Raw genomic sequence first — 13077 nt, forward strand, 5'->3', positions numbered from 1 at the left:
AAGATGTATGCCAAATATTAAATGTGTAATATATCATTTAGGATTGGTACACTTGCATAAATTTTGAAATGTTTATTAGATATAATTTATTGTTAAAAACTTACTAATTAATTGGAAAAAGATGTATCACTGAAATAAAAATATAAAATGACAGCAAGACACAAATATATATGAATATTTTGTTATTTATTAAGCAATTATTTGCTTCTTTCTGCAGGATAAAATTTTGTAATACAATATATTGGTATTTAAAAAGTTTATCAGACATCAATGAATATTTAAATCCTAGAGTGCAGTTTTGTTATATAATTTATAAACATATAAAATTTTTATTATCACAAGATAATGTTTATTCTAATGTAATTAGAGAGTCACATTCTTTAATATCATTCTAATAATATTCTCCTTTATGTTTACACTTTAATAACAGCATAAAGATGAAAAATTCTAACGTTGCAAAGTCATAATCAAACAAGATGCATGTTCTTTTCTTTACAACATTAGTACAAAATATTAATTCAGGTTTTTGTAAAGTTACTGAACTATCACTTTGACATTTTCAGAGACACCATTATATATTAATGATGGAACAGTGCTATTTCTAGCTTATGTAAGGCTTGTTTTTTTATAGTTGATTATGAACTTCATACATTGTTAATGTTATCCTCATTTATTTATTTACCATCTAAGAGAAAATTTTTTAACTAAACACATGCAGATAAGGCAAATGCAAATTCCAGTTTCAGTCGCTACTTATACATGTTACTGTAGCCAGAAAACTGCATATAAGCATATTTTTGAAATTTTGGATGCTCTATTATTTTGATTGCATTTCATGTACATTTGCAATATCAGAATATATATTACAGATATACACATACATACATTTCTGTTTATCGCGAAGCAGCTTTTCGAAAAATATAAAAAATTAAGAGTAATAATTTGCTTTTTGTATTTTTATAATTCAATTGTAATTCGTAAAAATTAATAGAACAGTTTTAGTCTATTGCATGGTGTATTTTTAATATGTATAACAAATTTTAAATGCAGTTTTATTACACCAAATCGAGGAAAACAGAATGTATGTACGCATATTTGTTGAAATTACATTTTGTTATTTCTTCCTTGAAAAATCAGTTATTAAAAATATTATAAAACTGAATGTGAAAGATTGTGTTTAATAATGATACAATGTAATTCCATTAAAAGTGTTCAATTTATAATCATATGAAAATAGGTATGTGCATTTTTGCAATTAGAATTAGATATAAATGTTCTCTATGTATCAAATTCAATATATTTACAGCCTTTATTTCATTTTTCGTTTGAACTATGCGTTATATATTTCTCTTTTATAAATTTAAGCTTAATAATATATATTTACATCTAAATATGCTGCTGAAAAGTCAAAATTACTAATACTAGTAGTTCTTACAATGTATTTAAATTTATTATAGCGTTCAATTCAGTTTATTTTGCGTAAATTTCTTATGTACTATGTACTGTTTAAAATAGAGACTAACTTCTAAAGTGAATGTAGCCTCAAAATATTAAAGTTAAGATTATTTCTCAATAAAATATTTTTTGTTTTTATGTTATAAGGCTGATCGTATATTGACTGTTATTAAAATTGTATAAATCTATGTAGGAATTGTTCAAATGAACTATTTCATAAATTAACATTAATTTTTTGGTATTGTTATTAAATATAATGTAAATAAATATCTACATATTCAATTCACTGAATATTGATGCAATAAATATGTTCACAGAATTAGACTTATGGAATGTGAAAACGAGACACTTTATTTTAATCAAAATATTTCGTGTTGCGATATCGATCATTAAATTAATAAAATAGTTATGTAACTATTATACATCTATGCTGCCTTTATATATAACGTTTTATGTTCAATAGTCTTTCTTTTTTCGTTGTGATGAATGGTGAGTTGTAATTCCAAATTAACATTCAAGTGGTACACATAACTAAACGCTCAAATCATTCATGGTAAAATAATGAATCTCCATTTTTTCATTTTCTCACATTTTCATAAATGGACGACACAATGTACAGTTCTATTCTCATATTTCAAAATTTATCTTTAAAAAAGTATATATCGCAAAAGGTAATTAAAGTTTGCAGTAATAGTAATGACATAAATATATATTGCATAGAAAATTAAGTTATTAGCCAAAAATATAATTTTTGTGTTTCATTTTGCTTTGTGTTGTTATTAGGTAACTATTAAATAGATCTATATTTTAAAAGAAGCATCAGTTCTGGCACGCATTGCTATTTGACAAGTTTGTTAAAAGTTTATACTTCTTTTTTTCTATAACAATAACAACAACAATAACAAGTACGATATTTATAATAAACGTAATGTCCTCTAATATCATTTTCTTTAAAAGACATTACTAATGATTTGCTTGTAAGGAACATACATCATGGTCAAGCTCTGCATAAAGTATACTGAAAGTTACAAGCCATTCAAAATAGTAGTCAATGAAAAATTGTATATAAAAATCAAGGTAATTATCGTAATTTTAATAATATTTATTTATGAAGATTCCACAAATTTCTCATACTACTTAAGTATCAGTATACTCTATCCAAGTCAAACCAATTTAGAAAACTGCTGCAAAGAGCAATTAACTCTTTTATTGGTCCCTGAACCTAAAACTTGTACTTATATTTAGCACCTTACAATTTTTATGTCTGTTGAATTATTTGTCACGAGCTAAGAAATATAATTGATAAAAAAAAGTATCATTTTTATACTAAACAAAGACGTCATTCAATTTATAAACAATGCTGTATTTCTTTTATACTATTTATATATTGTTTCATAATATTGTTAAGTAAATCTTAGCTCAGACTGTGTACATTGTAGACGAACTTTTTAAATCAAGATTAAAATCAAATTGCTGATTTGAATGATTATGAACACAATGTAATATATAAAAAAATGTATATAGATTTATTAATGAACAATAGCTAATTTGTTTTCCTTTTAAACACAAAAGATATTAAATTATTTACGTAGATAGATAATAGTTAAATTGACAATATTCATTTTTAGCAATAAGTTTTTATATATCAATACCTTTTATTAAATTTTAGTAGTTCAAAAATTTTCTGGGGTTCAGGGAAATTGATTGTACTTAAACAGCAGTTTAGGCTATTATAAATTAGCATATTAATTAATTTAAATTATATCTTTCCTTTAAAATTGCACTGTTTAGATTTATGCGCGAACAAATGTAAGCGACAATTTTAAATTAATTCATAAATACGTATACATGTATACAAATATATATAGTATGCATATATATACACACGTATACTTACATACATGTGTATATCAATGCATTTTATTTTTAACACTCAGTTTCATTTCATAGCCACTGGACATTGTGTTTAAAATTTAAATATAGTACACGACACTTCTCATTCACAATGTACTGCAGTATTTTGTGATTATAGTCTTAATACTTTATAAATTATTATATAAAATGTTAAATTAATACTCTTTGCTTCAAATTTGTGCTATTTATGTAATGATTGTGCGGTGCATAAAAGTACGAATTGCTTAATTCATCAGGCCAATTGTTAATTCATAATTTATACTTACACAAACATGATTTCATACTCACATTTCTCTTGCGTAATGTATATACATATATATTTATATTATTGCGTTTATATATATTATAAATGTGTAAACTTCAAAAGCATATTTAAGTAATACTAAGTGTCTTTAATCACGCTATCTATTTTGTAGGAAAGGCCTCGTAGTGCTAAATATAAGAAAAAAAAATACAGTATAGATTTAAGTTTCCTTTCAGCATGTTCTATTCAAAATTTTTCTCTATATTTTTTCATGAAGTCAAAGTTCATGGAAAATTTCATCTTTTGTTAAATTTTTTTTTTATCCGTGAAAATGCATAAAACAATAAAATACATTAATTCTCAAGATCGTTTTTGTGCCCATTTCAAATCATCCGCCCTAGGTTTACAGCCAGTAGCTTTTTCGATTACAGTTTCTAGAATATACCAAAACCGAAGTTGTTCTAATGGCCAATTTAACCATCCAGTAGTAATACAGAAATAAGTTTCATGTGGCGCAACATGATGCACACGATGATGTTTTCTAGGCAATATAATTCTATGTTCTTGTAACCAAACAACCCAAGAAGGTAATCCAAAATATGTATGTGACCATTTATGTATCTGGAAAAAGTCTTTTATGTTATTGCTACTATGTCACTCTGGTAATACTAAATTTGATAGAATTGAAGAAGTTTATATAAAATTTGTACTTTGTTTCTTAAATATAAGAAGTTATCTGATATATATATCGACAAATTATATTCAATTACCTGATTAGTCATTGCCACAAAAATTGCAAGTAGAAACCAATAACAGGTCCAAACAAATTTTTGTTGTATCTCTGATTCTGGGAGAGTTAAGAAATCCCATGTTAATTTGTAAAGGAATGGAATTGTGACCATGAAATTGTCACCATTAGTTTCTATAAAATCATGCCTTGTTATGCTAGTTGGATCAATGTGGTGCTCTCGAAATGGTCTTAAAAAATTCTGGAAGTACACATATATACATATATATATTTATATGTCGGAGATGAAAGGAAAGCCGAAGCCTTTCCTTGGAAATTTTGGGAACATCCTCTAGTACCTTAGCCTAGATTTTATTATAGTTGTAATTGCTTAAGATTTGTAATAAGCGAGATTGGGTTCTAGGTGACAATCGGTCGCTGAACGTAGCCACGGTCACGGGATGGATGTTTTATCTAACGGAGGTCTGGAGTGGTTGTATGTGTTTTCCGAGAAATGTGGTTGTGGCGGCATGCGGCCTCGAGAGCGGGCCTAGCCACGTGTGATGTTGCCTCGGAGGTGCCGATGCAATGGGACATACATTGTATTAGTAATCAAAACTCCAGGCAGAAACTGCCTAGCAACGGCGTTTGGAACTTTCTCGATGCTTCCAACGAGTGTGCCTAGCAACGGCGTTTGGAACCTTCTCGATGCTTCCAAACGGGTATAGAAAACAAAATGCAATCGTACAGGGAGAAAAATCTCCACGAGGCTGGCATTCTTGCGATTGCCTTGGAGAGTGATACATCGAGCATTTTCGACGATCGCATTTGCGTCTAAGTTAGTTTCGCTTAGTAAAGAGTTATCCCGGTGACCGTGGATTCGTTTGAACTCAAACATTGCTAATAGTATTATTTAATTTAATTATTCGTAGATCGTATTATTCATTAGGCTTAGTGTTTGTTAGACTTATTATTAGTTGTACTTATTATTTGTTAAGCTTAGTGATAGACCTGTATATACGTGTAAATAAAATCTCGGCTTTGTGAAACGATGGCTAGTCCACATGAAGAGTCGTCGCGCGCCCAAAATTCGAATCGTGATCCGATATATATATAACAATTTTTTAAATGCATATATATATATAAATATATATAGATATGATCTATTAATAACTTTCATTGTTCAACGAAAACATTAATCTTAAACGTGTAAATAAGTATATTTTGTGCAACAGTTGTCTGCAATTTACCTTTCCAAGAACTGGAAGCTCCACAGAGCCCCATGTGTCAGCAGCCCAATGTACTAATCCAGATCCAAAATCTGCCGTAACGATGCCACAAAATGCTGCTATCGCTATCGAGCTCAAATTTTCTAATCGTAATCTGACAAGGATAAATATCGAATTAACTACGATGAGAGTAATGCAGATGCCTACACAAATGCACTCTTGCGTTCTTTTCCCTGCAATAAAAACATTATCATCAATCATCGTTAATCACCGAAATTTCGACAGTGTACTATTTTAACTACAAAATGTAAAAAATCTTTACATAGAGAGTGGTATCATAATAATGATTTTATAATTATTGTATAGATACAAAGATATGTATTGTTAGATTGCCCTTTATTTTAGTTCACACTCGAGAATTCCAAGGTGCGACCGATATATAGTTAGTATTTTGGCAAGTATTAAAATCAGAAAACATATAATGTATTTACACGTGCCGCTAATGTATACTTTTCCAAGATTTGATATTAAATATAATGAAATTATTAAATGAATCCACCGAATGTATTTTTATACATAACATATATTCAAAATTGTTTTAAATATTAATAAATATCGAAGTATCGCTGAAAATGTTTACGTAGGAAAAAATTAATTATTAAAATTATTACCAGTACTATAAAGATTTGCTAATTCTTGAGCACCCTTGTGATTAGGACCCCATCTTGGTACAGTTCTGTCCTCTTGTGAAGTTGAGACCACCGAATTGGCATTGGGATCGTCCTCGAGCATCGAATTCTCGTAGATCTGCCGTTCGGTTTTCACTGGCGCCAAGAAATTCGTAGCCATCGAGCACGCGGCTGATGCCGCTTGGCCCAAGTTTGCTACCTTTATCTCATCCATACTTAATATCGTAATTATCTTGAATATTCCTTGAATAATGCAAATCCTAACGTGTCTTTTTTTCTTTTTATGAGTCGGTTTTGCTTCGTAACGGTTGCGCGTTTTTCGACATTGCGATGTCTCTTTGAATCGGTTACTCAAAAGGCAGCGATGCGTTTCTATATATTCGTATAAAGGATTTATACTCTATCGAGTGGGTTCTTACAAAATATGGACGATCTTTTGAATTTTGTATGCAGAAACTGCCATAACGTGTTACGCATTATTTGATGTAATTTCTCATCATCTATTGTTTGATCCATCTGATTCTTGTACAATTTTCTCTACTGCGGTCATTATACCATTTATATGTTGGATTTACAGCTTTGTTGTTGCTCTACGTTTCTCCTAATTTCGTTCTGGATTCTTTGGATCTGAAGCCTCATTCGACGAAATTTGTACTATGAGAAACACACAAAATAACAATTATTATTACAATAAATAATTTTTATTCTGATATACATAATTAAAAAAAAAGATTGCATATGATTTTAATTCATGGAAATATTTTCTAATATAAACTTTATATTATGCTCGATTATTAATAAAAATACAATAAAACGTACTAAAAATTACGTATTTAATGTATGATATTTTACCAATATGATTATCTTAACATGCGAAAATTTTTCATTTCAATGACAATTTGAACAATCAAAACGAACATTTTATGATAAAGTATTGAAAGCAACAACCGCAAATATCGAACTTTCCTCACCGGATAACGTTTTTTATATCTAATTTCACATATCTTTATCGGTATACTACCTGACAACTAAGATGCTTGGGAAGGCTTCAATAATAATAATAATTCACAAAAGAAATATTGTAACATAATAACAAGCTACAAAACTTATTGTATTGAACATTTTCGACTTAACTTATTACCATAATTGTGAATTACTTTAATTCAATGATTTTATATTTGTTTTTTAAATAAGATATTACTAAGAAATTAACAGTAATAATATCGATTAAAGTAATTTCTGAAAAATCTAATAATTGCTCAAACAACATTTATAATAATCTTCTTCATTTTATTAATGCAAGTGAATTATAACAATTGTTGTATTATTTTATGCTTATAATAAATATCCATCAATCGTTTAATTATATTAATATAAATATTTCTTCAAAGATATCGTTTCATCGAAAAAATTTAAAGCGTTTAATTACAATATTTGTTGCAATAAATGCTATCACGCGTTATCTTTCAAGAAAAATGAAGATAACAATTTATAAATATCTAAGCTGTGGAATAACAACAATATAATCCGCAAAGTAGGTTAATTTCGCTTTTACACGAACTTAAAAAATAATTTTGATAATGTATCGAGTCCACTTTTAGTCACATTTTTAATATGCGTGTACCGACTAATCGAAATAATTCAAGAGCTACTTTGTGTCATGTGACATTATTAATTTATCTTATCTTATACCCATACATATAGAAAATTTAGAAATTCGAAAAATTGAACATCTAGGACAAAAATGAATTATAAAAAATTAATTGACTAATAAATTCAGTTAAAGTGTCTTTCTAATAAATAATATGTCATCTCTTAATTAGTTAATCGTCTGTGTTTACGTATATACAAGTAAAAATTTGACAGTTCGATCATATAAAATTTCGAATGAATAAATATTTTGCATATACACTCGTTCAAAACTAACAACATTTATGAGCCGCGATATTTTAACAAAATTGAATTTAACATTGCATTATAAATTATAATAAACAAATTGTTATATACTCTGTTGTATATATTTTTGCAAACATGAAATTTAATATCTTGTTCATTCATTTCTTAGAAATTTTGCACACACGATATTCTAAACCGGCGTGCATGGTTACGCACACGATAGATTTGCGCTCTATGCGTACACTACACGCGCACGACACGTGTATTTGTAATTAAAGGTGTAGGTAACACTAAATAATATACAAGCAAACATCGACAGATAATATCATAATTCAAAGTTTCAAAATGAAACATTGAAATTCATGGTAAAATGAAATTTCGAATGGAAATAAACATCAGGTAGAGCATACCCATAAGAGAGCCGATAAGAACAGAGACAGCGATAGAGAATCCTCGCAGAATTTAGAGAATTCCTTGATGTTTCTGTATGCGGTTGTTATCTTGGTCGACTCATTGTCCAGCCATAAAGTTGCTGAATTTGCACGCTCAATTAGTCACTGATAGGGTCACAAGAGACCTACGACGAGACACTATCGTACCTCGTAACGATATAACACGTACATATGTAAAGAAAACACGCATGATGTTCATATGCAGTCATGTATAAATTTCATACACGAGATTTTTCTTCTTTTTCGTCTCACTTTGTTGTTGCTACACCGTGATATCACCACAGAGAACTGGTAGTAACAGGTTTGGGAGTTTGTGTATTTTCGTGAATGACAAACACTAGTATAAGGACGTAAAATTGAAGGTAGCAAAGAACGAGAGAGTGCGTGCGTAAAGAGAAAAGAAAGATAGGAGTAATTGACGAAAGAATCGAGGAGATATACGTTGACACAAGTTGGCATTTAATTCCGGGGACCCGTGGTTTTCTCTTTTTCATAAGCCGAAAGGTACGAAAATAACGAATAAAGCGTACAAACGGAGGCGCTAGTTTCGCAGTGTATGCCTTACACCTTACACCGTTCTGTTCACCCGATTCTTCTCGATTCTTTCTCTTTTACTCGAGTTCACGTCACGCGATTTGCCTCTGTCTCTGACTCTTTCCTTCTTTCATACGAGAACTTCTCCTGCAACCCCGCCTCGTTTCGTGACGAACGACCGGCGCCGCCTGACGACCGTAGCTCGCGTCGCGACGCTCTCGTGGCGCCGTCATGCGGTTACCCTCCCTGATGTTACCACTTCTAGACATAAGAAGAGTTCCGTTGAGTTGAGGTGGGATAATTTGTTGCGCTCGTATTTTCATTCACATCGTTATTTCGAATATACATACGCATACGCGTTGTTCTACTTGATTAAATCGTCATTGCATTCCTCGCAACCTTATTATTACGTGTATTATTATGTTAATCCTACATTACTATTAGACGGTGGATTTTTATGCATTTATACAAAATTTGAAAGTGCGAAATTACACAGAATGCACATAATATGAAAAAATATATAAAATATTCAAAGCACTTTGTATAGTACTCTGTAGGTAAAACAATTTCTTACCGATCTTCTGTATTTTTAATTATATTTTTAATAATATGGATTTTGCATAAAAATCCCCGGTTTAATTATTATGCATATATACACTTTTTTCTTGAGCTTTTCATCATTGAAGATGTAAATATTACTAACTTTTTGGTATATATGTAATTTTATCTTACTAAAAATATGAATTTAAAAATTATTTTCTTTATCGTATTGTTTTATAACTCATTAGCTGTACACGCTTATGAGATTTACTTTATAACTACTTAAAATATAGTATGCAAGACGCACATAAATTAGGAACTATAGAAATGCATGTGGTGTATGTATACGTCATTGATTAAGTATGCAATATGTCATGATTATTAGTGTATGTGTATCATACACATTCTTACATTACTAAATGTCGTATATTTGTTAATTAACTTGAATCTGTACAATTAGGTGTGTAATCGTTGATATTAATGGTTAAACTCTTACGCATATCCTTAAATATCACGGTTATCTACAAATTCAATATTACGACTGAAGTTTTCAATTATTAATTTTGATATCAATTGTAACGTGCTCTTAAAATTCTCTTTATATGAAAATTAAAATTTATCACAATTATAATATAAACAATAAATTTATAATAAATAATCACATACTAATAACCTTATAATACCAGGCTTATATGTATATATATAATTGTGTATTTGTGTTGTACATTATATTTGTTAAAAACAAAGAATTTATAAGGCATAACCTTCGACAGCAAGTTGTTAAGTTTCAAGTCTAATGTGACCTGAAAGTCCTTTGGGGACTGGTACACATGATGTTTCACGAAATACTCATACTTTATTTAAAAGGAAATCGACCGAGAATGACTAGCTTCTAAGTTTTTCATGAGTTATATCACGGATGTATGTAGGTCCGTGATCACGTAATAGATAATAGAACAGACGATAACATACTATTATGTATAATAACAATCATATTATAATAGCAATTTTCGATATCGAAATTGTTAAATAAATTTTATATTAGCTTGATAGGAAATTATCGATTTTCTATCGAAAGCAATCGATTAATTTTCGTCATTAAACCAATTTCTTATACAAGGTATCAAGCTCGCGATCTATCTATAATTATATAAAAACATTGGTTTATGTACTTACCGAATGAATTTAAATATAAAGAGTTAGATGACCATTACAACAAAGCAGTGTCGTTAACATGAATTTTAACTTCTTTTCCATTAGTTTTTTTTTTAATATAATCTGCACTATTTTATGATATTTAATAAAATTTTGTTTGTAATTTATCTGTTTGAGGTTGAGTTCTTCCTTTAGCCTTGTACGACCAGTCTAGTTGCCAAGTTACAATAATGCCAAAATAAACTCAGAAGTGCGAAACTTCGGTTGACATAAATTCTTAACCGTGATAAGCACGTTATGTATACACAAGGGGCGGTTGTCAATCATAGAGGAACAAAAGGTGTTTCCCTTTTTTCACATCGGTTTTATTATGCTATTAAAGAAGCAATGAACGTAAGTTCATTTTTTCTAAGTATTGAATGTCAATAGCGGAAACGTTTCAATAGTATTCATTCGTGATTTGCGTTACGTGATTTAACAATAAATGTTGAATCATTGGACCTCCGCAATGTGAATATGAGATAACAACACAATTTCATTGGTGCGCGTGCAAACGTATAGGTGAGTTGCTATTTAAGTGCTATCAGTACCCAGAAACTAATCTGTAAGATAAAAGGAAGGTAACATCGTTCAATTTTCACAGAAGTTAGATTTCCTGCAATTATGTAATACTTCTTTATTTTATCAGCATTCATCATTATAAAAGCAAAAATTGTTGCTTTATATTTTCTGTATTATATATAATTTATATTTGATATTAAAATTGATCTAAAGACTTAAAAAATAGAATTATTATATATACCCATCATTTATGGAAGTTAATTTTATATGTAAGTATAATTAACATCGAACGATCGGATATTCTTACATAAGTTAATCTAATTTAATCCTCTTAATTTAACCTTCAACTCTTTATAATTACGTTGAACGACAAACTTTTAAATTTATTTCCTTTTTTCTTTGTACGCGCGCGTTTTGTCTGACTGGATGTTTTGATATGTATTGAGAAATTTGTAAGAAATATTTATTTATTTGTTTACTTCATAAATTTGTGTTAATTTTCATTACTTATGCATTATTTATGATTATACATGTAATAATTTTTTCTTCTAATCTAAAATTAGTTTCCTATTGTAGTTAAATTTTAACATTATACAATAAAATGTTTCATATATTAAATTTTGTACCAAATAAATTTTATTAGATCTGAAATATCCTATTTATCAATTAGCAAAGTATGCAAAGATATTATAAAACATTTGCTATGGTTACTATGTTACAAAATGGTAATATTTCCAGTAAACAATAAGCTATTCGTATGGCCTTATGAATAATGATTCAGATATTATGCTTCGTATAACTTACTATTAAAATTTAGTAATACAGTGTGTGATCGGTCTAGATTTTCCTTAGCTTCAAAAGACACTGAATCGGCTATGCGTGTCGAGGGTATAACCGTGACGACATGATACATAGATTCTCAAGGTACAATGCACAGTGTATAATGTGTGTCACAATGAAAAACCACTAGTTAATATTTTTTGCTGCTAATTGACTACATATCGGTTATTCGCAGACTTGTATGCTATGATATATACAATCATGATAAGCATAAGTACAAAAAAGATGATATTATGATCCGTAGAATGTACATACATATATCTGTAAGTACATATACATATACAGTGGTCACAAGAAGTATTTGCATACACTCCAATTTTCCACTGAAGTACTTTTTTATTAGGTTGTGAATTTCATTTTTATAGTATTATATCCTTATCGTAATATAAAAATACTAGTAAATGATGTAAAATTTAATACGCTTGAATTTAATTAATTATAGTACGTAAACGTTATAATAAATATAACAGTATGTCAAGTCGATGTAAGTCGACTTGAATTTTTTTAAATATTAACAGCCTTAATAAGTCATGAATATCTTCCAAGAATCTCTATGAATTTTCTATTTCCTATTTAGTAAATAATAATCAATTAAGTAATCATGAATAGATTCATTTATTTCAAATTTTTCTGAGAAATCCGTGAATTAATATTTATTGTATGCAAAAACGGAATCATACAGTGAATTCATGATGCTAATTTTGTAACACACTCATCGAAGTATCGTACAAAAATAGTTTCATTCATTCGTCGTACTATTATGTCACAAACTTTCGTTTGTAAGCCAAAGAAGTTGTCAGAAAAATGCAAGGTTTATTTTAAATTACTTCCGCAATGAATT

At 29.0% G+C, this 13077-nt stretch overlaps 1 protein-coding gene across 6 annotated transcripts; it reads right to left on the minus strand.

Annotated features, from left to right (window-relative positions):
- Window positions 1-362: 362 nt before the first annotated feature.
- LOC117204735 (transmembrane protein 189) lies at window positions 363-12465 on the minus strand. Of its 6 annotated transcripts, XM_033442430.1 has the most exons (7): window positions 12201-12465; window positions 10857-11437; window positions 8565-9401; window positions 6241-6912; window positions 5591-5802; window positions 4384-4602; window positions 363-4234 (listed from the first exon to the last, which is right to left on the minus strand). In XM_033442430.1, the coding sequence occupies exons 4-7, from the start codon at window positions 6470-6472 to the stop codon at window positions 3974-3976; spliced, it is 924 nt and encodes a 307-aa protein (XP_033298321.1). In that variant the 5' UTR covers window positions 6473-6912; window positions 8565-9401; window positions 10857-11437; window positions 12201-12465; the 3' UTR covers window positions 363-3973. The 6 variants fall into 6 exon arrangements, with proteins under 6 accessions (XP_033298321.1, XP_033298324.1, XP_033298320.1 ...); XM_033442433.1 differs by lacking the exon at window positions 10857-11437; XM_033442429.1 differs by lacking the exon at window positions 12201-12465 and having other exon boundaries at window positions 10857-11517.
- Window positions 12466-13077: the final 612 nt, after the last annotated feature.

Source organism: Bombus bifarius, unplaced genomic scaffold (genome assembly GCF_011952205.1).
Source record: "Bombus bifarius isolate JDL3187 unplaced genomic scaffold, Bbif_JDL3187 scf7180000007979, whole genome shotgun sequence".
Lineage (NCBI taxonomy): Eukaryota > Metazoa > Arthropoda > Insecta > Hymenoptera > Apidae > Bombus > Bombus bifarius.